General features: G+C 41.7%; 1 protein-coding gene across 2 annotated transcripts in view; it reads left to right on the top strand.

Annotated features, from left to right (window-relative positions):
- The window catches only part of ap1g2 (adaptor related protein complex 1 subunit gamma 2), a 64,355-nt gene continuing 37,477 nt past the window's right edge, over nucleotides 1–26,878 (top strand). For both annotated transcript variants that reach the window (XM_034182708.1, XM_034182707.1), the window contains exons 1-8: nucleotides 1–134; nucleotides 6,423–6,623; nucleotides 11,569–11,693; nucleotides 13,617–13,758; nucleotides 16,733–16,829; nucleotides 16,913–16,989; nucleotides 17,071–17,166; nucleotides 22,603–22,683. In XM_034182708.1, coding sequence (XP_034038599.1) covers nucleotides 6,423–6,623; nucleotides 11,569–11,693; nucleotides 13,617–13,758; nucleotides 16,733–16,829; nucleotides 16,913–16,989; nucleotides 17,071–17,166; nucleotides 22,603–22,683 — 819 coding nt within the window. In that variant the 5' untranslated portion in view covers nucleotides 1–134. The remainder of the gene's footprint in view (nucleotides 135–6,422; nucleotides 6,624–11,568; nucleotides 11,694–13,616; nucleotides 13,759–16,732; nucleotides 16,830–16,912; nucleotides 16,990–17,070; nucleotides 17,167–22,602; nucleotides 22,684–26,878) is intronic.

Here is a 26,878-nt window from a genome sequence, read left to right as displayed (position 1 = left end):
ATTACTGCGGTGTAATTGACACTTTTGGACAGCAGCTGAAGGTTCCCAGCCAGCATACGTGCTTTGTGTCTTTCGTTGGGGTCTGTTGAACTGTATTACTTTTGCTTATTGGAGAGTTTTTGTTCATTTAAGAGGTAATGTGTTTATTTTGAGCTGTAACGTTCAGCGCAAACACACTGACATGCTAGCTAGCTCTGAACTCGACAGTCATACAAAGCAAGCTTCAGAGCATCAGCAGGGTTAGCTCAGTGTGGTTCACGTCATGCTAGCTTAACTTGCTAAATTCAGGATTCATTCTCTCGCATATATATATATACAGGGTTGGGAGGGTTACTTTAAAAATGTATTCCGATACAGTTACTAGCTACCTGTTGAAAAATGTAATCAGTAACGTAATCCAAGTACCATAATATTAAAGTAATGTAATTTGATTACTTTCAATTACTTCTGGATTACTTCAATATCAAATATGCTAATACAGACAAAAGAAACTAAATATAAATAGTCTTGACCACATAGTACAGTTTATTAAGCAAAAATAAAACTGTTTCTTTTACATGGCATGCTCAGTTTTACTTCACATTATGAATTAAGAGCACCCACAATATTGTTTTAAACACACCCAGTGTTCACCTGCTAAATTTTCAACAAAAAATGCCAAACAAGTGAAGGATAATGAAAACTCAGGCGTGTGCGGATGAATTTGTAATTAAAAGTGGCTTGCAGAACAATATACAAAAAAGTCTACTACTTGTTCAGTAAATTCGCACCATGTTTAACATATCAGTCCACTTATTGAACTTTCAAAATAAGAACAACAGCATAATGAAAACCATTAAGTAAATACTGTCAGTAAGGAGGCGTGGTCATCATTTTAATTCCGGGAAAGTTAGTGATTTGCGTGCATAGAAGTTCAAGAAACAGGTAGAATATGCCGGAAAGCTGCACATGTTGGCAAAGCCACAAACGGAGGAACAAGGGAGACAATATTTCCTTCCATAAGTAAGTGGTTTTGGTTATTCTTGTCTCTTTGTCCGTGATATTCGGATGATAAACAGCTATATGTCTCCTGCCGTACCTGTGTCGCCCGATGTCACGGACCATTAACTCACCCACACATAGAGATGTGTACCCACACAACTGACTTCATGAATGAAACTCGGTCAATAAAGGATAATTGTGTAAAAATATAATATGTATATAAATGTATTGTAATGGTTTTAGGAGCTGCGCTGAACAGCTGCTGCAGCAGGACGCCTCAGCTCAGCAGCTGGAACAGCGCAGATCCGTGTAACTTTCAACACTAATATTTGGGAATGTGTATGTGTCCGAGTAAGTTTAATACTTTCCTGACATAATGTGATTTAATTTTACTGGCTCAATATCCAGGTCAAAATGGCATTTTAACACGTATTTTGCAAGCATTTTTCTAAGTGTGTCCAGTCGCGGATCACCATTGAAAATGCATTAACATCCAGGTACTTCATCAATATTTTGCCCGGTTAGGAGACGTCATTTCGCTGTCCATGAAGGGATGTTTTCGTTTCAAAGAAAAAAAATATTATATACAGATAATATCATAAAATGCATTAAAATTGTAATCCTGCGAAGTAATCCCCATTTTTACTAAATATACCTGTAATCTGAATACGTCTTTTTTTCTGTAACTGTAGCCGAATACAGTTACCTTTTTTTGTATCCTAATTACGTAACGCTGTTACATGTATTCCGTTACTCCCCAAGCATATATATATATATATATATATGTGTGTGTGTGTAAGCGTGTGTCGGTAGTAAAATGTAGTAGTTTATCATCTTATTATGAGGATGACCATAAACAGTTGTGTTGCATTTATGCCAGATCAAATGTTTCTATCTTGTCAGCAAAGCTACATCTACACTACTATGTACAAATGACTTCATTTGAATGTTATGCCCACATGTGGAATATATGAGATATGTATTGTGAAATGGTAAAAATGTACATTGAATGAGAGTGTCAGGAACTTAGACACAAATGTGAGACTCGCACAGAGGTGTAGAGTGGGAAAAAATGGATTTACTGAAGAACCAGGCAAAGGTTGGTACACAGGTAGACAAGCCAAAAAACAGCAACGGTATCCAAATCGTGAGATTAAAGCAAGGTCAAAAAACAGGCAAAAGGTTCAAGAACATGGCAAAGCAAAAACAAGATCAAGATCTGTGACAAAAGCTGGAATGAAGACACGAGGAACAACTAACTGGCAAAGATAGGAGAGAAAACAGAGGGCTTAAATCACAAGTGTGATTAGGGGAAAATGAGAGGTGTGGGAAAACAACCAGGAAGAGGGCGTGGCAAGCGAAAGGGACAAGACACACCCAGACCCAACCCGAAACACACAGTGTGCAGTCAGAAAAATACAAAGCAGACAAAACCTGAACATAAAGAAAAACCCAAACATGAATACAATGAAAATACAAAAACCCACACATGAAATGGCAACCTGCTTGACACAGACATTCACATATCTGATTTGGGCTACGTGCATATGTGGAAATTAATCGTGGATTATCTGTATGTGCAACTATGGTCTAAATGTATAGACTGGAATTTTCCTGTCATTCTGAGCCCTCAGAGGCACTTTCCTGTAGGTGGCGGTAGCATCGATCACTGCTGCACACACCAAAGGAGCAAGAAGTGTAGGCTTCTAATTCTTTTTCATCTGAAAACAGGATTAAGCCGATGTGGACATTTAAAGGTGCTATAAATGGCTTTTTAAACATGAATATAGCAGCCAACAGCTATTTTCTAGGTAAAGATTTAGTGGTGTAATAAAATCCTGCGCAGAGAATGAAACATCACTCCCTCTGTGTGCTAAGCTTTCTGTTTCTTGTGTTCATAGCAGCTATGGTTGCATATATGCTAAATTTGCACAGGACTCCCGACCTGTAATACCATTACCCCTACCCACATTTCACACACATAAGGCTGTGCATTCATGATTTCAGAGGGTAGTAACTTTCCAGAAAAACGTTCACCCAAAAAACCCACACTCAGAAGATAAAACAAGACCAAAAACTTGGGTGGACTAGTATCAACAATGGAGAGGCATTCAAGCTGTGGAAAGGTTCCAGCTGACATTCCTTATTCTCGATGCAGAACAGGTAGGAGGAAGCACAGAGGAGTGGCTGAAGTGAAACCTGTCATTTGGTCTAAGATCCTGGCACTAGTGAGGCCTGTACTGGCACTAAATTGTTTATAGCACCTTTAAAGATGATGTGAAAAGAAATGCCACGTCGAAGCATTTGTCTTTTTTATCCATTGCAAAGTTTACATACATCTCTGAAATCTGCGCTTGCGTAAACACACGCCTTTACATCTGGGGATTTTCATGTCAAAGCCATATGAACACAGGTATCTGATATGAAGTAGGTCCTCTATATGCCCTGAGGCCTTTTTGTGCTACTGCTTATCTTCAGATTGTGTGGCATGAAAGTAGATGAGAGTCAATGATTCCCCCTGGACAGGATGCCAGTCACTTCCCCAACCAAGACTGGTACCCATTTACAGCTGGTTAGACTGAGACAATTTAGATTGCATGTCTTGTCCAACAATACAGAAAGGTACCATGGGCGGGTTTCGAACGCAGGTCTACATATTGGCAAGCTAGCTCCTTATCCACTCAGGTACCTGCTGTACAATCAGATATGGAACACTCTAAAAAGAAGATGTAAAAGCATTACATTTCAGCGTAAATTAGAATTCATCATACAGACTTAAAGTCTACATGTGACAGAGCATCAGCATGGTTAGCTCAGTTTGGTTTGTGTCACGCTAGTCTTAAGTTGTCACTACATTTGTTGCATGTTGGTGAAGCGGCAACAGCAGGGTATTATTTTCACTGGCGTGTGTTTGTGGACAAGATAACTTAAGAAAAATGGCTGGACGAATTTCCTTCAGGCGGAGTGGGAATATTGTATTGATATCTAGAGGTCATTGGATTTTGGAGTAGTTTTGTCAAAGCTTAAGATATCACCAACCAAGAAGCCCCTCCAGGAGCCATCACCTTATCGTGGTGGAGAGGCTTGCATGTCCCTGGTAGGGTCTGCCATGTCAGATTGGTCTCAGGCGAGGGCCAGACAAAGAATGGTTCACAAAGAATCCATGAAAAACAAGGCAGGAAAAAACGTGACCCGACCCAGATGAGGCCCGGGGCCCCCATCTGGAGCCAGGCATGGACAGAGGGCCCGTCAGCAAGCGCTTGGTGGCGGGGCTCGCTGTGGATCCCGGCCAGGCACATGCTGAAAAGGCAATATGGAATTTCCATCTCCGCCCTGTGGGCTCAACACCTGCAGGGGGAACCACAGGAGTCGGGTGCGCTTTCCCATGATTGGCAGTGAAAGTCGAAGGCTTCGAACTAGACCTGGGCAGCAGAGGCTAGTTCTGTGGTGCGTGGAACATCACTTTGCCGTGAGGGAAGAAGCTGGAGCTTGTACGGGAGCTGGAGCACTACCAGGTAGCTGTAGTGGGCCTCGCCTCCATGCACAGCCTCGGCTCCGGAACTACTCTCCTTGATAGGGGTTGGACCTTATTCTTTTCCTGGAGTTGCACAGAATGTGAAAAGCTGGCCAGATGTGGGAATACTCATGAGTCCTCGGCTGAGCTCTGCTACATTGGAGTTTAAACCGGGAGATGAGAGAGTCACCTCCCTGTGCCTTTGGGTTGCGGGACGGAAAACTCTGTGTGTATGCACCAAACAACAGTTCGAAGTATTTGGCCTTCTTGGAGTCCCTGCCTGGTGTCCTGCATGGGGCTCCAGTGGGGGGGCTCCATTGTTTTGGGCAATGGCAGAGACACCTGGAGAGTCATGATTGGGAGGAACGGCCTCCCTGATCTAAACCCCGAGCGGTCGTTTGTTATTGGACTGCTGTGATAGCCATGGATTGTCCATAACAAACACCATGTTCAAACACGAGGATGCTCATAAGTGTACATGGTACCAGAGCACCCTAGGCCGAAGGTCAATGATTGATTTTGTGATCGTATCATCTGAGCTGAGGCCACATGTTCTGGACACTCAGGTGAAGAGAGGGGTAGAGCTGTCAACCAATCACCATCTGGTGGTGTGTTGGATCAGAGGGTTGGGGAGGACTTTAGACAGATGCAGTAAGCCCAAACAGATAGTGCAGGTGACTTCACATTGAAAGGAGCCAGCAGAGGTGGTTTGCGCATCCGGTAAAGATGTCTCCTGGGGGCCTCCCTAGGGAGGTGTTCCAGGCACATCCAGCTGGGAGGAGACCCTGAGGAAGACCCAGGACTACTTGGAGAGATTATGTCTCCACATGGACCTGGGAATGCCTTGGGATCCCCCAGTTAAAGGTGGTTAATGTGGCCCGAGAAAGGGAATTTGGGGTTGCCTGCTGGAGCTGTTGCCCCTGCGACCCTTTCCCGGATAAGCGGTTGAAGATGTATGTATGTCCCAAACAAGAAGCCGAGATGGATTATCTAATGCACATATTGCATATATTGATAAGTAAAGTAATGTTGTCCTCTGATGCTTTTCATATGTTTCTTTATTTCAAAATTTGGTAATACTTTGTATGTATACGGACCTATACGTGCATCCGAATTAGGACAACAAATAAATCAAGTTTAATATTGCAAAAACGGTCTGTTTTTGCTTTGTTCACACTACTCAGACAAACTCAGATTGGTTTGTGTGGACTGTTGTCACAGCAGTCATGGGGAGATGATGGTTTAGTGGTTAAGCATTGGGCTTCAGACCAGAGGATCCTCAGTTCAAAACCCAGCCAGACTGGAAAATCACTAAGAGCCCTTGGGCAAGGTCCTTAATCCCCTCTTTCCTCCCAGTTTGTGGTGAGCGCCCTGCATGGCAGCACCCTGACATTAGTGTGTGTGGGTGAATGTGAGACATAATTGTAAAGCGCTTTAATCTTGTGATGCAGATGGAAAAGCACAATATAAATGCAGTCCATTTACATCAGTACAAATCAGACTCAGATGATTTCTAGGACCACATGCAAGTAACTCAACTCTGAAATGGTGGTAATCTGAACACAGCCTTTTGTTTACTTTGACTAATCTGTCAGTTTTTACTAATATTTGATCATTGTGTTAGTTGATAAAACAGAACAGAATTGTAATAAATTCTATTTTTTTATTTCCGATAGAACAAGTTAACTTTAAATTACTTATTCCATCCAACTCGAGCTCCCCAACTCATAGCTCTTCACTTACATCCATATAGACCGAGAAAAGCTGTTAACCCTTGTATTTGGAAAAACTGTAACCAGCAGCAGGAGTTTGGCATTGCTTGCTTGACAATGACATACAATGAATTGATGACAGAAATAGTTGTTTATTATGTTTTGATTACGGAAATAGACATTTTATTTTCTTGATGTCAATCTCGCACATACAGATGTCTCCATCAGTTCCACTCCAAGAAATGATCCGGGCCATCAGGTCAGCTAGGACACAGTGTGAGGAGCGTGGCGTGATCCAACGGGAGTGCGCTACCATTCGAGCGCAATTCAGACAAGCCGACAACGGGGGGCGATCTCACAACCTGGCCAAGCTACTCTATGTGCACATGTTGGGCTACCCTGCCCACTTTGGTCAGGTGAGGGGATATTTAGCTAATCCCTGTCATGGGTTTGTATGTCTTTAGGGGGTATAGGGTGTTATAAACCATCATGATGTTGAAGGATTTGAGTTCCATCACTTTATGTTAGCCACAGAGCCGTATATAAGAACTAGCTAGCGCAGTTCCAATGCTGCCTACATAACGCAAATGTGCCGTCATGGAGAGCGAGCCGCCATTGTCAGACCCAGCAAAATATTGATGAAGTACCCGGATGTGGAATGTTTTCATATGCATTTTCAATGTGGAAGTGAATACGGCAGTGAACACACATGAAAAAAAAGTTTGCAAAATACGTGTTAAAATACCATTCTTACCTGGATATCGAGACAGTAAAATTAAATTACATTAAACTATGTGGGGAAAGTATTAAACTTACCCTGACACCCACCCATTGTTAAAAGATTACACGGATCTGATCTGTTCCAGCTTCCAAATTCTGCAGAAATAACAAGGCACAGTATCAGTATACGCTCAATCCAGACACAGGCGCCATTAGTTTCATATGGTAAATCCATTTTTGTATCATGCTGAATTAATTCAGCTTTGAGTAAAATTCCATTGCAGGTGGTTTAGTTCTTTTGGGGATGATCATTCATGAATCACAGTTTATTCCAGGCACTGCCAGGAAAAATCGTATATACATGGTATACAACTTCATATTCATGCATTGCACAGGCACGATGCTCTGCAAGATACACCAGTTTATTGCCCAACAGTTACGGAAAAAGTAACAAAAATAACCAAAAAATACTTATGGATGGATGTTGTCTCCCTTCTTCCTCCAGTTGTGGCATTGCCATTGTGCAGTTTTCTGGCATTTTCCAGCTGTTTCTTGACAAGCTCTATGAGCGACGTCAGTGTTACTGTATTGCATATAACGGTAAACTGGCATTTAAATGATGCATGCTAGCCACTGAGTGGCCCGGTTTGACAATCGTGACGATGTCTCTTTGCCATTAGGCGTCTCCGTGTGACTTCACTCACTAGTTCTTATATACGGCTCTGTGATGTCAGCCCAGCTACCGTGTTCCTGTGTCACAGACATTCCTAAGCACTGAACCATTACAGACGAATTGGGCTCAGGACGTTATCAGGGACCTGTTTTTCATATGCCACCGAAAAGGTAAAAAAAAAAATACCCATCCAGAATCTGTTCATCCTTGTTACGCAGATCCAGTTCAGTTCATCAAATACAGGTGAGGCTTTGATTAGACAAGCTGGAGACGGTCATCCAAGATGAGTGTGTGCACCTGTGATCATTATGTACTGTACTTCTTGATCCTGGAATACATAATCAGTAACTGTGTGATTAGATGGATGGTGCCACTGATCTGTACAAAGTGGAGACTGGCACTGTTCACTTAAGGAGAGCAACAGCTTCTGTTCACTGACTTTGAGGAATGTAGGGAGATGGTCTTACAGTAAAGGAAAGCTTTAAAAAAACATCTTGTGTTCCAAAAAGATGGCCAGTAAATTAAATGCATCAATAATAATCCCCCCACTACTAAAATGAGCTTGTACAACATATATGTCTGCCAGAACAATAAAAATAAAGGATGATATAAAATTGAAAATTACAGTATCAGAGCAAGGGAAATGGAGAGTTAAATTCCACAAGGAGAAAGCACTGAAAAGTGACAAACGTTTGTCCACTGCATTAATGAGCTCATCATTTATATGGTCTTAAAATGTATTCCTTAATTTTCAGAGTCCAGCAGAATGTGGGAACAAGTTAAAGTAAAATACAGAAATAATTAAAAGACTTGATCAGTAATAATTTTTTTTTATTGTATACTCTGCTTCTGCCTTTTTGCTCAGGGTTGCCACAGCATTTAAAAAAAAATGTATTTAACAAGATTAGTCCCATTGATATCAAGATCTCTTATGCAAGGGAGACCTGGATAATTATAAATTTTCCAGTTCACTAACCTGCATGTCTTTAAATGTGGGAGGAAACCCACGCAAATACAGGGAGAACATGCAAACTCCACACAGAAAGGCCACAGGTTGGGAATCAATCCTATGACCTTCTTGCTGTGAGGCAACAGTGCTAACCACTAAGCCACCATGATGCCAATGAATTAATTACTTGATCTGCATTTTGATTTTGGACAAGTTTTACACTAGATACCCTTCCTGGCGCAATTACGTATTACATGGACAATGGGCAAGGGGTGGTTTTGAACCACGAGCCTTCTGATTTGGAAGCAAGTATATACCATATAGCCATACTTCTTCTTTTTCTTTCGGCTGTTCCCATTAGGGGGCGCCACAGCAGATCAATCGTTTCCATCTCGCCCTGTCCTCTGTATCTTCCTCTGTCACACCAACCACCTGCATGTCCTCCCTCAGCACATCCATAAACCTCCTCTTTGGCCTCCCTCTTCTCCTCCTGCCTGGTGGCTTCATCCTCAGCATCCTTCTCCCTATATACCCTGAGTCCCTCCTCTGCACATGTCCAAACCATCTCAGTCTCGCCTCTTTGACTTTGTCTCCAAACCGTCCCACCTGAGCTGTCCTTCTGATATGTTCATTCCTAATCTTGTCCATTCTTGTCACTCCCAAAGAGAATCTCAACATCTTCAGCTCTGCCACCTCCAGCTCTGCCTCCTGTCTTTTTGTTAGTGCCACCGTCTCTAAACCATACAACATAGCTGGTCTCACTGTCTTGTAGACTTTCCCCTTCACTTTTGCTGATATTCTTCAATCACAAATTACTCCTGCCACCTTTCTCCACCCACTCCACCCTGCCTGCACTCTCTTCTTCACCTCTCTATCACACTCTCCATTACTTTGAACAGTTGATCCCAAGTATTTAAACTCATTTACTTTCACCACTTCGACTCCTTGTAACTGCACTGTTCATCTGGGCTCCCTCCCATTCACACACATGTACTCAGTCTTGCTGCTATCAACTTTCATTCCCCTGCTCTTCAGAACATATCTTCACCTCTCCAGACTAGACTCAACTTGCTCTCTACTCTCACTACAGATCACAATGTTATCTGCAAACATCATAGTCCATGGGGACTCCTGTCTGATCTCATCCGTCAACCTGTCCATCACCATTGCGAACAAGAAAGAACTCAGAGCTGATCCTTGGTGTAATCCCACCTTCACTTTGAATGAGTCTGTCTTTCCTACTGCGCATCTCACCGCTCACAATATTCTTGTACATGTCCTGCACTACCGTGACATACTTCTCTGCCACTCCAGACTTAATCATACAATACCACAGCTCTTCTCTTGGCACCTATCATAAGCTTTTTCTAAGTCCAAAAAACACACAATGTAACCCTTTCTGGCCTTCTCTGTACTTCTCCAAGAGTATTCTCAGAGCAAACATTGCATCTGTAGTGCTCTTTCTCGGCATGAAACCATATTGCTGCTCACATATCTTCACCTGTTTTCTAAGCTTAGCTTCTACTACTCTTTCCCATAACTTCATGCTGCGGCTGATCAACTTTATGCCTCTGTAGTTACTGCAGCTCTGCACATCACCCTTGTTCTTGAAAATAGGAACCAGCACACTTCATTTCCACTCCTCAGGCATCCTTTCACTTTCCAAGATTTTATTAAACAATCTGGTTAGAAACTCCACTGGCATCTCTCCTAGACATTTCCATGCCTCCACTGGAATGTCATCTGGACCAACTGCCTTTCCACTCGTCATTCTCTTCATAGCAGCCCTCACTTCTTCCTTCCTAATCTCTTGTACTTCCTGACTTACTCTCACCACATCATCCAGCCTTTTCTCTCGCTCATTTTCTTCATTCATCAGCTCCTCAAAATATTCCCTCCACCTTCTCAACACACACTCCTCACTTGCCAGCACATTACCATGTGCATCTTTTATCACCCTAACTTGCTGCACATCCTTTCCAGCTCTGTCCCTTTGTCTGGCCAATTGGTACAAGTCCTTTTCTCCTTCCTTACTATTCAACTTCTTGTACAGCTCGCAATATGCCTTTTCCTTCGCTTTTGCCACTTCTCTTTTCGCCTTACGCCGCATCTCCTTGTACTCCTGTCTACTTTCTTCATCTTTCCGACTATCCCAAAACTTTTTCGCCAACCTTTTTCTCCTTATGCTTTCCTGGACCTCTTCATTCCACCACCAGTTCTCCTTGTCTTCCTTCCACTGTCCAGATGTCACACCCAGTACTGTCCTAGCTGTCTCCCTCACCACATCTGCAGTACTTTTCCAGTTAATATCATAATTTCCAACTGACTGAACCTCTTTAACAGTGTGTCAGCATATGTTAAAGATTCATGACAGTCGTACTGTATTCTTTCAAGTGATGCCTACCTAAAGAATGACACTGCTGGGCAGAGTTCATAAAATTGCACCTTTTACGTCTGTCTTCTGATCCTGTTACACATAGGTTCCTGTATCACTGAAGATTGACATTTTGAAAGACTCAGGGGCATGTCTGTGCTCATCCCTGGATTTTGTAGTGTGAAGCAGATGAGAGTCTACGACTTTCTTTGGAATGGACACCAGTCCATTGCAACGTTAATATGGAAAAAACACAAAATGTAACTCGCCCTTCCCGGTGACAGGACCGGGAGTCCGAGTGTAGTCTGAGTGTCAGTTTTGTGGGTCTGAGCAGAAAGGCTCGAAGCGGCATCTGTCACCTTCTCATGCAGTGTTTTTATGGAACAGCTGACTCGTGACTCCTCAGCAGTTTCCCAGAAGAAACACAAGGACTAAACCAGTCTGTTGACTGTAATAACTTGGTGATGTTGTTCAGCTTAATGGATCTTACTCTGTACAGTGTGACATTATTTTGACCTTTTGTTGCATCACGCACAACCTGTGTCAAAGTCTGTGCGTGTGCTCCCTGGAAATGGGCCACTGCGCTCCAGGGCTGTGGCTTGGATGCTCAGGCTGGCCCTCTAAAGGAGTTGTTTATCTTCCTAGATGGAGTGCATTCGCATGATTGCAAGCCCTCGCTACAGTGAGAAGCGTGTGGGATACCTGGGAGCTATGATGCTGCTGGATGAGAAGCAGGACGCCAGCCTGCTCATCACCAACTCTGTCAAGAAGTAAGAGTGGAACACATCAATGAATAAAACTACAGCGTTAGTGATTAGAGTGCATACCTCCACTAGGTGCCAAAGTAAAAAAAAAAGAAAAAAAGATGTTTGATAAGTATTCCATTTGCAGGATATTTTCCTTTTAAACTGCAATCTTAAGTTTTATCTGAAATGTGAAATTTAAGATATTGTACAACCCCTGGCAAAAATTATGGAATCACCGGCCTCGGAGGATGTTCATTCAGTTGTTTAATTTTGTAGAAAAAAGCAGATCACAGACATGACACAAAACTAAAGTCATTTCAAATGGCAACTTTCTGGCTTTAAGAAACACTATAAGAAATCAGGAAAAAAAATTGTGGCAGTCAGTAACGGTTACTTTTTTAGACCAAGCAGAGGGAAAAAAAATATGGAATCACTCAATTCTGAGAAAAAAAATATGGAATCATGAAAAAACAAAAGAACGCTCCAACACATCACTAGTATTTGTTGCACCACCTCTGGCTTTTATAACAGCTTGCAGTCTCTGAGGCATGGACTTAATGAGTGACAAACAGTACTCTTCATCAATCTGGCTCCAACTTTCTCTGATTGCTGTTGCCAGATCAGCTTTGCAGGTTGGAGCATTGTCATGGACCATTTTCTTCAACTTCCACCAAAGATTTTCAATTGGATTAAGATCCGGACTATTTGCATGCCATGACATGACATATATGTCTTTTTTGCAAGGAATGTTTTCACAGTTTTTGCTCTATGGCAAGATGCATTATCAGCTTGAAAAATGATTTCATCATCCCCAAACATCCTTTCAATTGATGGGATAAGAAAAGTGTCCAAAATATCAACGTAAACTTGTGCATTTATTGATGATGTAATGACAGCCATCTCCCCAGTGCCTTTACCTGACATTCAGCCCCATATCATCGACTGGAAATTTACATGTTCTCTTCAGGCAGTCATCTTTATAATTCTCACTGGAACGGCACCAAACAAAAGTTCCAGCATCATCACCTTGCCCAATGCAGATTCGAGATTCATCACTGAATATGACTTTCATCCAGTCATCCACAGTCCACGATTGCTTTTCCTTAGCCCATTGTAACCTTGTTTTTTTCTGTTTAGGTGTTAATGATGGCTTTCGTTTAGCTTTTCTGTATGTAAATCCCATTTCCTGTAGGCGGTTTCTTACAGTTTGGTCACAGACATTGACTCCAGGTTCCTCCCATTCGTTCCTCATTTGTTTTGTTGTGTATTTTCGATTTTTGAGACATATTGCTTTAAGTTTTCTGTCTTGACGCTTTGATGTCTTCCTTGGTCTACCAGTATGTTTGCCTTAACAAACTTCCCATGTTGTTTGTATTTGGTCCAGAGTTTAGACACAGCTGACTGTGAACAACCAACATCTTTTGCAACATTGTGTGATGATTTACCCTCTTTTAAGAGTTTGATAATCCTCTCCTTTGTTTCAATTGACATCTCTCATGTTGGAGCCATGATTCATGTCAGTCCACTTGGTGCAACAGCTCTCCAAGGTGTGATCACTCCTTTTTAGATGCAGACTAACAAGCAGATCTGATTTGATGCAGGTGTTAGTTTTGGGGATGAAAATGTACAGGGTGATTCCATAATTTATTCCTCAGAATTGAGTGAGTCCATATTTTTTTCCCTCTGCTTGGTCTAAAAAAGTAACCGTTACTGACTGCCACAATTTTTTTTTTTCTTGATTTCTTATAGTGTTTCTTAAAGCCAGAAAGTTGCCATTTGAAATAACTTTAGTTTTGTGTCATGTCTGTGATCTGCTTTTTTTCTACAAAATTAAACAACTGAATGAACATCCTCAGAGGCCGGTGATTCCATAATTATTGCCGGGGTTGTAGTAATCAGATACAGGATTGTTTTTAAATACATTTTTACTGTGTGCATGCTTTTCAGCGATCTTTCTCACAGTAACCAGCATGTGCAGTCTCTGGCTCTGTGCACGCTTGCTTGCATGGGTTCACCAGAGATGTGCAAGGATCTGGCTCCAGAGATTGACAGGCTGCTTCGAACCGCCAACTCCTACATAAAAAAAAAGGTTGGGTCCTGCACAAGGTTTTGAGAAACACTTGAATATACAACTAAAGGGCTGTGCATACTGTTGATTTCCCTACCCCTCATACCAACACATTAATGGATTTAAAATGTCCAAAATTACTGTGGTCACTATGACCACCACTCCTATAGATGTCGCTATAGGGATAAACTTGTTTTTGACCTCCCCTAGGGACTTTAGAATCCCATCTGAAGGCTAGTGACAAATATGGCGTTGCTTATAAATAGCTAGTTGAGTATAATAAAGTTTTATATATATATATATATATATATATATATATATATATATATATATATATACGAGGTCAATTAGAAAAGTATCCGACATTATTTTTTTCAAAAACCATATGGATTTGAATCACGTGTGATTGCGTCAGACACGCTTGAACCCTCGTGCGCATGCGTGAGTTTTTCCACGCCTGTCAGTTGCGTCATTCGCATGTGAGCAGGCTTTGAGTGAGGAGTGGTCCAGCCCCCTCGTCGTTGTTTCATTGCCAGGAAATGGCGGAATGATTTGGGCTTTTTTTCCATCAGAATTTTTTCAGAGACTGGCAGCTGGAAACCATTAGAAAAATTTATCTGGCTTTCAGCGAAAATGTTACGGGCTTGGTAGAGAATAAGGAGTGTTACTGTTGCTTTAAGGACGGCCCCCAGTGGCTGTGGGGTGCGCCGCGCTCTGAAGCCGCCATCGACAGGCTGAACGACCATTTCATTTCTAAACGGATGGCTGTCTGGATCCATGACCATCGTGTGCCATTTCTGTGGTTATCACAAGAGCTGGACATCAGCCATTTTCCGGCAGATTTCACTTTTAACAAGAGATTTTGTCATGGAAAGCTGAGCGGAGGCTTCGCGCGTCACGATGGATTCGCTACTGGAGCGAGACAAAACCACCTCTATTTTGGTCTCACAGGACGGCTTTGAGATGGCGTTCAGACAGCTGTCTGTGGTTTTTCCATAGAGTGATTATCCGAAAAATTGTGGATGTGCCTGGACATGCCAGAACATGTCCCGTGAGTCTTCATCACGGCGTTGCTGTGCGCCATGCGGCACTGCCGCTATGCGCAAAGCCTCCGCTCCTCTTTTCATGACAAAAACTCCTGTAACAGTGGAATGTGCCGTTTCCAAACTGGACGCTGTGTTTTATCCGGGACGTTGTCTGACTAGCACAGGAATTGTGAAAAGACTTGGACATAAGCACTTTTTCGGCACATTGAGACAGACGTGCAGCAACGCCGTGATGAAGCCTCACGGGACATGTTCAGGCATGTCCAGGCACATCCACAATTTCTCGGATAATCACTCGATGGAAAAACCACCGACAGCTGTCTGAACGCCATCTCAAAGCCGTCCTGTGAGACCAAAATGGAGGCGGTTTTGTCTCGCTCCAGTAGCGAATCCATCGTGACACGCGAAGCCTCCGCTCGGCTTTCCATGACAAATCTCTTGTTAAAAGTGAAATCTGCCGGAAAATGGTTGATGTCCAGCTCTTGTGATAACCAGAGAAATGGCACACGATGGTCATGGATCCAGACAGCCATCCGTTTAGAAATGAAATGGTCGTTCAGCCTGTCGATGGCGGCTTCAGAGCGCGGCGCGCCCCGCAGCCGCTGGGGGCCGTCCTTAAAGCGACAGTAACACTCCTTATTCTCTACCAAGCCCGTAACATTTTCACCGAAAGCCAGATAAATTTTTCTAATGGTTTCCAGCTGCCAGTCTCTAACAGTTTCTGAAAAAAGTCTGATGGAAAAAAAGCCCAAATCATTCCGCCATTTCCTGGCAGTGAAACAACGACGAGGGGGCTGGACCACTCCTCACTCAAAGCCTGCTCACAGGCGAATGACGCAACCGACAGGCTTGGAAAAACTCACGCATGCGCACGAGGGTTCAAGCTTGTCTGACGCAATCACACGTGATTCAAATCCATATGGTTTTTGAAAAAAATAATAAGGTCGGATACTTTTCTAATAGACCTCGTATGTATGTATGTATGTATATGTGTGTATATATATATATATATATATATATATATACACACACACACACAGTGCCTTGCAAAAGTATTCAGCCCCTTGGTATTTCATGCATTTTAATTTGTTTATGGCATTTCAAATGCAAAAAGTAAATCAGGCTTCTCAGTATAAAAATTTTTAAAGTTATCTTCCTTAAACCCAAACTGAAAGCAAATCTCGACAACTTGATAAAAATTAATTAAAAATATAAAAGCCAAGATGATGGGTTGCATAAGTAATCAGCCCCTTTGGTGTAATACCTGTAAATAATCAGTTTAATTGCCAGTTTTCTTCAGACAAGTCAGGGAATGTATACATGAACATTTCCAAGTCACTGAATATGTCTTGAACTTTATGTCAATTATGAAGAAATGCAAACAGTATGGCACGCTATGGCAAATCTGTATGGAGTAGACAGTTCTCAAAAACTGAGTGACTGTGCAAGAAGAAGACGAGTGAGGAAAGCCACCAAGACACCCAGACAACCCAGAAGATGTTACGGGTTTCTGTGGCTGTGATTGGAGAAATTGTGCACAGTGCAAGTTTTGCATTTTGTATCTCCAGTTATATAGCTTCATGATGAAGTGGTATAGAGGAGGGTTTTCTTTCACCAAAACATTAAATCTAGGCTTGCATCTCAGATGTACCTTCTGGCAAATTGTTGCTGAACTTTCAGGTCTTCTTTTTAATAAAATCCTCCTCCTGTTTCAATTCGATTTTATTTTCTAACCTACACTGACCTTTTAGTATTTCATCAAAAGAACATATATCAGAAATATTGCTTATTTAAAAATACTTATAGTATTTTTAAATACTTAAAGCACCAGTATTGGTGCTTTTTTTCCACCAGGTGAGTAAGAGGCTACAAAGGAGTTAGTTCCTGAATTAAACCTGTTGACTGTGGTTGAAATAATCTAAGGCTTTCCTGTTCTGTTTTTGTTCCAGGCTGCACTATGTGCTGTTCACATGGTGAGAAAAGTTCAGGATCTTGGGGAAGTGTTTGTCCCCGCTGCTCGTTCGCTCCTCGCTGAGAAGAATCACGGTCAGCTGACTGACATTTATCACATCTTAAAAATATTTCGTGTCATGAATGATGTTTTCAACTTTGGCCCTGCTTGTCTACAGGCGTGTTACATGGCGCTGTGGTGCTCATAACCGAGCTCTGTGAGAGGAATCCAGAGACACTGGAACAGTTCCGAAAGGTATGATGAACAAGCACACATCACGATTCATTGTTTCTACATTTACTGCATCACCTAATGTGTTTACACTGTGTATCCCAGACTGTGCCAGATCTGGTTCAGATCATGAAAGGTCTGATCATATCAAGTTATTCCCCAGAACACGATGTGGCAGGAATCAGTGATCCCTTCCTACAGGTTAGCTCATCCTCTGTAACACAGCCGTATTTACATTCTGACATAGGCAATAGCATGTCTTATATCTGTTCGTTCTTCTATTATTATGATTTATTTCCTTCACGTTTGATCATGCCTGAGTATGAACCTGTGGACACTGTCTCCTAGCTGTTAACCTCTGGTGTTGCAGTGTTCCAATATACCGTATTTTTTTAAATGACTACAGTCTGGCTCCATGTTTAAAAGGCATTCATACGTAGGTATTTCACAAAAGGAAATGTTTTGTGGGACTTTTGTCCTTGCTTCAGGGTGGTTTCATTTCTCTCACACATGTATACTGAGCACAGCCTCCACCACAAAAGGAAAAATATACCAGTACATTGTAGAGAAGCTTGAATCTTCGACTGGACTGGGTTTCTTGACGCGAGGACGTTTCGCTTCAAATCGCAGAAGCTTCCTCAGCTAAAATTCTTGCTCTGGAAGTCTGACTTCTGTCTGACTCTTGTAGAGATGAATGAACAGAAGCCAACAAAAGCTGGAGTTTTAAACCTAACCAGACCCCTCCTACTGATAGGCAGACTGCTATAGGCTAGTGACTAAACAGTAGCTCTAATTAGCAACTATTGTGCTCTAGTTAGCACTCTCCTAATGACAGGGCAGCTGTCCCTCCTAATGATGGGATGGATGCCTTTCTTGATGGCTCCCTTGATGACTCTCCTGATGATGTGAATGACTCATTACCATGAACAAAAGACTGAAACTCCTTTGACCTGAGTACCCCATTGTAAACAGGGGATAAAGCGTGTCTCAGACTCCCTCCCCGGTTGAGGCTGGGTTTCAAACATTTCACAAAGAATGCCTCCTTGACCCCTATCTCAAACCATTTCTTCTCTCTGGCTAATATTTTAACTTCCTTGTCCTCAAACGTGTGGTTAGTGTCTTTAAGGTGGAGATGAACTGCAGACAAAGGTCCACTGGCGCCCTCTCTGCGGTGCTGGTATAGTCTTTTGTGTAAAGGTTGCTTAGTCTCACCTATGTAGTGTTTGTTACAGTTTTCCTGACATCTGATAGAATACACAAAAAAATATTAGCCAGAGAGAAGAAATGGTTTGAGATAGGGGTCAAGGAGGCATTCTTTGTGAAATGTTTGAAACCCAGCCTCAACCGGGGAGGGAGTCTGAGACACGCTTTATCCCCTGTTTACAATGGGGTACTCAGGTCAAAGGAGTTTCAGTCTTTTGTTCATGGTAATGAGTCATTCACATCATCAGGAGAGTCATCAAGGGAGCCATCAAGAAAGGCATCCATCCCATCATTAGGAGGGACAGCTGCCCTGTCATTAGGAGAGTGCTAACTAGAGCACAATAGTTGCTAATTAGAGCTATTGTTTAGTCACTAGCCTATAGCAGTCTGCCTCTCAGTAGGAGGGGTCTGGTTAGGTTTAAAACTCCAGCTTTTGTTGGCTTCTGTTCATTCATCTCTACAAGAGTCAGACAGAAGTCAGACTTCCAGAGCAAGAATTTTAGCTGAGGAAGCTTCTGCGATTTGAAGCGAAACGTCCTCGCGTCAAGCAACCCAGTCCAGTCGAAGATTCAAGCTTCTCTACGATGGAAACCACCTGGACAACTGAGAGCCTACACAGAAATACCAATACATTGGTAAGGCATCAACTACATGATTCTCTAAGGCTTAAATCTGTGTCCGTTACATGTTAGTTAATCTGTCGAGCAAAAAACTCTAAATCCACAGAGTTAGAATGTCTTATTTTTATTTATTTATTTATTTTTGCAACATGTAAAATTACCTGAAAATGCACTGTAAGATATTTCTTAGCATAATTCTGTTTTCTTTTTTTCTTTTTTTTTAAGCAAATTATGAATTTCAATGCTCACAATGGAGCTGCTCAGCTCAGGGTAATGTTAATCTGTTATGGCCCAGTCACATGTCACTTAACGAAGGGAAATGAAGCCCTAACGAAACAAGAATTCTGGACTTTCATTGGCATCGTTTAACCTTCGGTCAGCTTTGTTCCTGCAGCTGCAGCTTCATCAGGATTTTTAACTGTCGAAAAATTTGAACGAAGGGCAACGAAAACCTCAGTTCATCTGTATTTTGTTTTACTGTCATTCTTGACTTTTTTTATCGTTTGCTTAGTTTCTGTAACGTTAGCGTCCCAGCGCCGAGTTCCGGAACTCAGAGATGCAGACACACACTGCTCCAGCTGTGGCCCCAGGCGTGTTTCATTTAAAGCATCGAGATTAGGGTTGGGTATCGAGAACCGGTTCTTTTTGAGTATCGTTAAGAAATGATTTGATCCACTGATATCAATAGCCTTTTTGCTTAACGATTCTCTTAACGGTCCTTCAGAGTGGCTGTTGTTTTTGAGGGTGTTTGTCGGGAAAATGATGATTCCTCTATGTTGATTACAACGTAGAGGAATGATCATGAAATCAACAATTTCTGCAGTGCGACACCACTTTGAAGCGTGAACCAACGAAGCAATGCTTCGATCCACTAGCTCGCTAGTTCTTTGATTCGCTGCTCTTCAGAAACAGCAAGTCCTTCTTAACCCCTCTCAAAGCCATTAAAACATCGCAAGTCACTTTTGTGTGGATTAAAGTCACTAACTGGGACTCTTGTTGCAGTCAAGAATCGAGAATCGTCCTCTGTTTCATTGGCACAGCTCCAAACGCTGCGTCGCTCTCTGCTGAGACAGAGTCCAGTCGGAATGAATAACTTCAAAACAAATTGCCTCTTTAAATAAAATGACACCTCTTACAAACGTTGTAATAGAGACAAGAAGCTACAATTGACTAAAATGTTTTTTTTTTCTTCCCAAAATGAGACGTGCTCCATTCTTTATAAATTACATCCTGACGTGCAGCACAGTCAGCTACAAGAGCTCAGCTCAGATGTATGGAAAGACATTCATGCCAATAATGTCTGAAAGGAAATGCTTTTGACAAAAACCACAGATTTTGTTTATTTCTATTTATGTCCAGAGATCAAGGATCCACCATGTAGAGTTTATTATGTCCAGAGTTTAAGGATCCAGTGACCAATTTCATATTTATTTACTTTAAGACTCAATAAAATGTTGTTCAGTTTCAATTTAATCGGCTTAAGCACCAAATCACAACATAAACTGTCTCAAGGCGCCTCACATAGAACAGTTCAACATAAAAAAATTAAAAAAAATAAATAAATAAAAAAAATTTTCAAATACATAATTAAAAACAGAAGTAAAAGAATTAAATAGGTAAAAAATAAAAACTATTCATGAGAACGAATAAAAATAGGCTTTAAGTCTTGACTTAAAAATGTCCATGGACTCCGACTGCCTCATGGTCGCAGGAAGACCATTCCACAGAGTGGGTGCACGATAAGAAAAAGCTCTTTGACCCGCTGACATAGAAAACCTGTAAAGCCTACTTTTAGTACACAAAAAAATTCACAAGAGGTATCGATAAGGAATCGGATCGATAAGCGGAATCGATAATGGTATCGATATCGATAAAATCTTATCGATACCCATCCCTAGTCAAGCTCAACGTTAGCTTCGGTTTCGTTTAGTTCCTTTTTGGTCCCTTTTGCACTGTTGATTTTCAGGCTATTCGGTGATAAAGCTTGTTCGTCCACCTTTTCTCAACGAATTTACTTTTTTTACTTGTTCCCTTCGTTCAGGAATCGTCGTATGTCGTGTGACTGAGCCATTAGCACCACGTCATATGATGCTAGTGAGTTTTCATTCTAACATTAACCTGTTGGCATCTTGTTATGCGATGCTAGTGAGTTTTTATGCTAATATTAGCCTGTTAACTTCGTCTTATGTGACGCTAACAACTTTACTAACACGTGACTGATTAAATCCTTCATGAATCACTGCTTTAAGGGCTCCCCTCCCTCAGGTTCTAAGCCACCACAAGTATGTATATTTTAAGCACTTTAGAAATCCCTTTGCTCACATTGGAGGCACTCGGCTCATGCTAATGATAGGTGCAACGTCAGTGCATCTTCCACCTTTCAGCGCATTTTCCACCGACTTGGTGGATAGGAATACAACATAAAAAACTGTAACTTTACTAAAAATAAGGAAACAGTGCTGCAAACACAATGACTACGTTTGCATGCAGCCAATAACCCTTTCATAACCGGAATATTAGCAATAACCTAGTTGCGCGTGGCCATGTAAACACCCGCAAAAACCCGAATATGCTCATATTTTTAAAAACCCAAATATGGCCGCTGAGTTACTCCTTTTCTAACCTGAATATCAGGTCATATAAACGCGCATCAGGATATCCTCATAGAAAGGAACATTATTTTGTGTTCTGCGCATGTCCTCTCTGCAAGGAATCTTGGTCTTTTGAGTACGGCAACTACTTGTATGCGGCGTGCACAACCCACCAGTCACCACAGAAGCAGAGGTAAACAAGTATGGCGAAATCCAGACGCAGCAGCACAGCACCACACTTTTGGAGTGAGGAGGAAACCGAGTACTTCATTAGTATCGTGAAAGACATGAATATAATGTCTTTTATTGACGGTAGAAAGAGGAAGAAGAAACGGAAATGACGCATATTTGCGTCATGACGTTCTCCGTGCGTCTGGACGTTGTCCATGCGTCGCTGTTGAGATGGGGATATTCCAAATGATACCAGTGACCATGTATACAGGAGTAATTCTGTCTGCTTAAGCATGTAAACGGGTTATTCCTAATGATTCAGAAACCGGGATATTGACCTTGACCCGAATATTAACGGCATGTAAACGTAGTCAATGACAGCATTTACCAATTATGAACTGTAACTGGTTTCAATATATTTATTTTAGAAGACCTTGTTAACCCCCAAAACACGAATTAGCTGCAAATCAAGAATTATCCGCAATACTGAAAAAATATATCCCGAAATGTGAACGCAGGCCTCGCAAAATGTAAGTTGCAAAAGGTGAATTTCTTCATGTTTTGGTGTATGTGCTTGGAGTTTTGGTGAGGAGCCAGTGGTGTGAAGCTAAAAGCTGCAGGATTATGACTGTGTTTGCACCTCTCACTTTCATTACACTACGGGGCTTCATGCCACCCCTCGACTCGCGCATGTGGTGGGTGGGTGAACAATGTAACGCTTGGTGAATTCTGCTTCATGATGATAGGAAGAGTCAACATCGAAGGATCATAAAGTGACATCGTTATGAACACTTGGTCGCCACAAGCCAGTTATCCCTGTGGTAACTTTTTTGACACCTCCTGCTTAAAATCCAAAAAGTCAGAAGGCTCGTGAGGCCCCACTTTCACAGTCTGTATTCATACTGAAAATCAAGATCAAGCGAGATTTTCCTCTTCTGTTCCACGAGAGGTTTCTGTCCTCCTTTATACCGTTACTGTTTGACAGGTGTACTGGGTAAATTATTGAGCCACGTGTTGTCCTTCTGCTCCCTCTGTCCATGCTCCATGTCCAGGTGCGCATTTTGAGGTTGCTGAGAATACTCGGTCACAACAACGAAGTTGCCAGTGATGCCATGAATGATCTACTTGCCCAGGTTTACTGTTGACTTTCACAAATATTTTGTAAATGTCTGTTAAAGTTTATAAACATTTTCAAAATGTTAGATTTCATTGGAGTGTGTGATGTACAGATAAATTAACTAGTAATATACATATTATTTACTGTTTTGCCAGATTCATGTTTGAGTGAGTTGGTTTTTGTTTGTTTTTAATTTGTTAATCCACCATGGTTGTCATTGTTCATGCTGATTACCCAGTCCTTTTTGTTGCATGCAGGAAAAACACTTGAACACATCAGATCTTTTGCCTCCTGTGTAGAGTGTTTCGTCAGACCTCGATCAGGACAAAAATTAAAGTAGTCAGTGAATTATTTCTTTAGAGTGCAAACACTGTGTTAGGAAGTAGAAGCTCACCGGCTAGTTAATGTTATTGGACATAGCAAAAAACCTGGCTTCAGAAAGTAGAAGTCACACTCATACAGTCAGTCGTCTTCAACCGCTTACTCCAATTAAGGGTCCTTGGATGTGGGAGGAAGCCGGAGCACCCGGAGAGAACTTACGCAAACACGTGGAAAACATACGAACTCCACACAGAAAGGCCACAGGTGGGAATCGATCCCATGACTTTCTTGCTGTGAGGCAAGAAGGTCTACCAGTACTAACCACTAAGTCACCGTGCTGCCAAGAAAGTAAAAGTCCAACCACTTATTTCTTCCATCTTCCTAATAAACCAGCTGATTGTAATTAGATCAACTCTTCAGGCAGGTGGATGAGCTAATTAGTGGGATCACCTCTTTTAGGTGCACAGGTAGAATCAATACATGGTAGGGCTTTTACTTTCTGAAACTGTAATTTTCCACTTCTGCTGAGCTAAATCAATCAATCAATTTTATTTATATAGCGCCAAATCACAACAAACAGTTGCCCCAAGGCGCTTTATATTGTAAGGCAAGGCCATACAATAATTACGTAAAAACCCCAATGGTCAAAACGACCCCCTGTGAGCAAGCACTTGGCGACAGTGGGAAGGAAAAACTCCCTTTTAACAGGAAGAAACCTCCAGCAGAACCAGGCTCAGGGAGGGGCAGTCTTCTGCTGGGACTGGTTGGGACTGAGGGAGAGAACCAGGAAAAAGACATGCTGTGGAGGGGAGCAGAGATCAATCACTAATGATTAAATGCAGAGTGGTGCATACAGAGCAAAAAGAGAAAGAAACACTCAGTGCATCATGGGAACATCATGGTTCAGGGTCACCCGATCCAGCCCTAACTATAAGCTTTAGCAAAAAGGAAAGTTTTAAGCCTAATCTTAAAAGTAGAGAGGGTGTCTGTCTCCCTGATCCGAATTGGGAGCTGGTTCCACAGGAGAGGAGCCTGAAAGCTGAAGGCTCTGCCTCCCATTCTACTCTTACAGACCCTAGGAACTACAAATAAGCCTGCAGTTTGAGAGCGAAGCGCTCTATTGGGGTGATATGGAACTATGAGGTCCCTAAGATAAGATGGGACCTGATTATTCAAAACCTTATAAGTAAGAAGAAGAATTTTAAATTCTATTCTAGAATTAACAGGAAGCCAATGAAGAGAGGCCAATATGGGTGAGATATGCTCTCTCCTTCTAGTCCCCATCAGTACTCTAGCTGCAGCATTTTGAATTAACTGAAGGCTTTTCAGGGAACTTTTAGGACAACCTGATAATAATGAATTACAATAGTCCAGCCTAGAGGAAATAAATGCATGAATTAGTTTTTCAGCATCACTCTGAGACAAGACCTTTCTAATTTTAGAGATATTGCGTAAATGCAAAAAAGCAGGCTTACATATTTGTTTAATATGCGCTTTGAATGACATATCCTGATCAAAAATGACTCCAAGATTTCTCACAGTATTACTAGAGTTCAGGGTAATGCCATCCAGAGTAAGGATCTGGTTAGACACCATGTTTCTAAGATTTGTGGGGCCAAGTACAATAACTTCAGTTTTATCTGAGTTTAAAAGCAGGAAATTAGAGGTCATCCATGTCCTTATGTCTGTAAGACAATCCTGCAGTTTAGCTAATTGGTGTGTGTCCTCTTGCTTCATGGATAGATAAAGCTGGGTATCATCTGCATAACAATGAAAATTTAAGCAATGCCGTCTAATAATACTGCCTAAGGGAAGCATGTATAAAGTGAATAAAATTGGTCCTAGCACAGAACCTTGTGGAACTCCATAATTAACCTTAGTCTGTGAAGAAGATTCCCCATTTACATGAACAAATTGTAATCTATTAGATAAATATGATTCAAACCACCGCAGCACAGTGCCTTTAATACCTATGGCATGCTCTAATCTCTGTAATAAAATTTTATGGTCAACAGTATCAAAAGCAGCACCGAGGTCTAACAGAACAAGCACAGAGATGAGTCCACTGTCTGAGGCCATAAGAAGATCATTTGTAACCTTCACTAATGCTGTTTCTGTACTATGATGAATTCTAAAACCTGACTGAAACTCTTCAAATAGACCATTCCTCTGCAGATGATCAGTTAGCTGTTTTACAACTACCCTTTCAAGAATTTTTGAGAGAAAAGGAAGGTTGGAGATTGGCCTATAATTAGCTAAGATAGCTGGGTCAAGTGATGGCTTTTTAAGTAATGGTTTAATTACTGCCACCTTAAAAGCCTGTGGTACATAGCCAACTAATAAAGATAGATTGATCATATTTAAGATCGAAGCATTAAATAATGGTAGGGCTTCCTTGAGCAGCCTGGTAGGAATGGGGGTCTAATAGACATAATGATGGTTTGGGATGAAGTAACTATGAAAATAACTCAGACAGAACAATCTGAGAGAAAGAGTCTAACCAAATACCGGCATCACTGAAAGCAGCCAAAGATAACGATACGTCTTTGGGATGGTTATGAGTAATTTTTTCTCTAATAGTTTAAAATTTTATTAGCAAAGAAAGTCATGAAGTCATTACTAGTTAAAGTTAAAGGAATACTCGGCTCAATAGAGCTGTGACTCTTGTCAGCCTGGCTACAGTGCTGAAAAGAAAGCTGGGGTTGTTCTTATTTTCTTGAATTAGTGATGAGTAGAAAGATGTCCTAGCTTTACGGAGGGCTTTTTTTATAGAGCAACAGACCTCTTTTTCCAGGCTAAGTGAAGATCTTCTAAATTAGTGAGACGCCATTTCCTCTCCAATTTACGGGTTATCTGCTTTAAGCTGCGAGTTTGTGAGTTATACCACGGAGTCAGGCACTTCTGATTTAAAGCTCTCTTTTTCAGAGGAGCTACAGCATCCAAAGTAGATAACAACAAATAAAACTGGTTTTTGGGACTTCCAATTTGGATGGACAAGACTAAGAGTCAAGCTTTCAAATGAATTAAAGCTCTGTCTGGGTTTTTGATTAATTAATAAGCTGGAATGGAAGATTGCTGCTAATCCTCCGCCTCGGCCCGTGCTACGAGCGTTCTGGCAGTTAGTGTGACTCGGGGGTGTTGACTCATTTAAACTAACATATTCATCCTGCTGTAACCAGGTTTCTGTAAGGCAGAATAAATCAATATGTTGATCAATTATTATATCATTTACTAACAGGGACTTAGAAGAGAGAGACCTCATGTTTAATAGACCACATTTAACTGTTTTAGTCTGTGGTGCAGTTGAAGGTGCTATATTATTTTTTTCTTTTTGAATTTTTATGCTTAAATAGATTTTTGCTGGTTATTGGTGGTCTGGGAGCAGGCACCGTCTCTACGGGGATGGGGTAATGAGGGGATGGCAGGGGGAGAGAAGCTGCAGAGAGGTGTGTAAGACTACAACTCTGCTTCCTGGTCCCAACCCTGGATAGTCACGGTTTGGAGGATTTAAGAAAATTGGCCAGATTTCTAGAAATGAGAGCTGCTCCATCCAAAGTGGGATGGATGCCGTCTCTCCTAACAAGACCAGGTTTTCCCCAGAAGCTTTGCCAATTATCTATGAAGCCCACCTCATTTTTTGGACACCACTCAGACAGCCAGCAATTCAAGGAGAACATGCGGCTAAACATGTCACTCCCGGTCCGATTGGGGAGGGGCCCAGAGAAAACTACAGAGTCCGACATTGTTTTTGCAAAGTTAAGTTACAAGTTAAATGTGTGCACGTTCCTCTCACTAAATGTAAATATACTTTTAACAACAACTTAATGTTGCGGCTGTCCACAGAGTACTAACAATTTGACTATGGACGAACGGATTACAGAATGAGCTTC

The sequence above is a fragment of the Thalassophryne amazonica genome, chromosome 12 (genome assembly GCF_902500255.1).
Source record: "Thalassophryne amazonica chromosome 12, fThaAma1.1, whole genome shotgun sequence".
Taxonomy (NCBI): Eukaryota; Metazoa; Chordata; class Actinopteri; order Batrachoidiformes; family Batrachoididae; genus Thalassophryne; species Thalassophryne amazonica.
The sequence above is the reverse complement of the archived record's forward strand: the minus strand, read 5'-3'. Positions and strand labels throughout refer to the sequence as shown.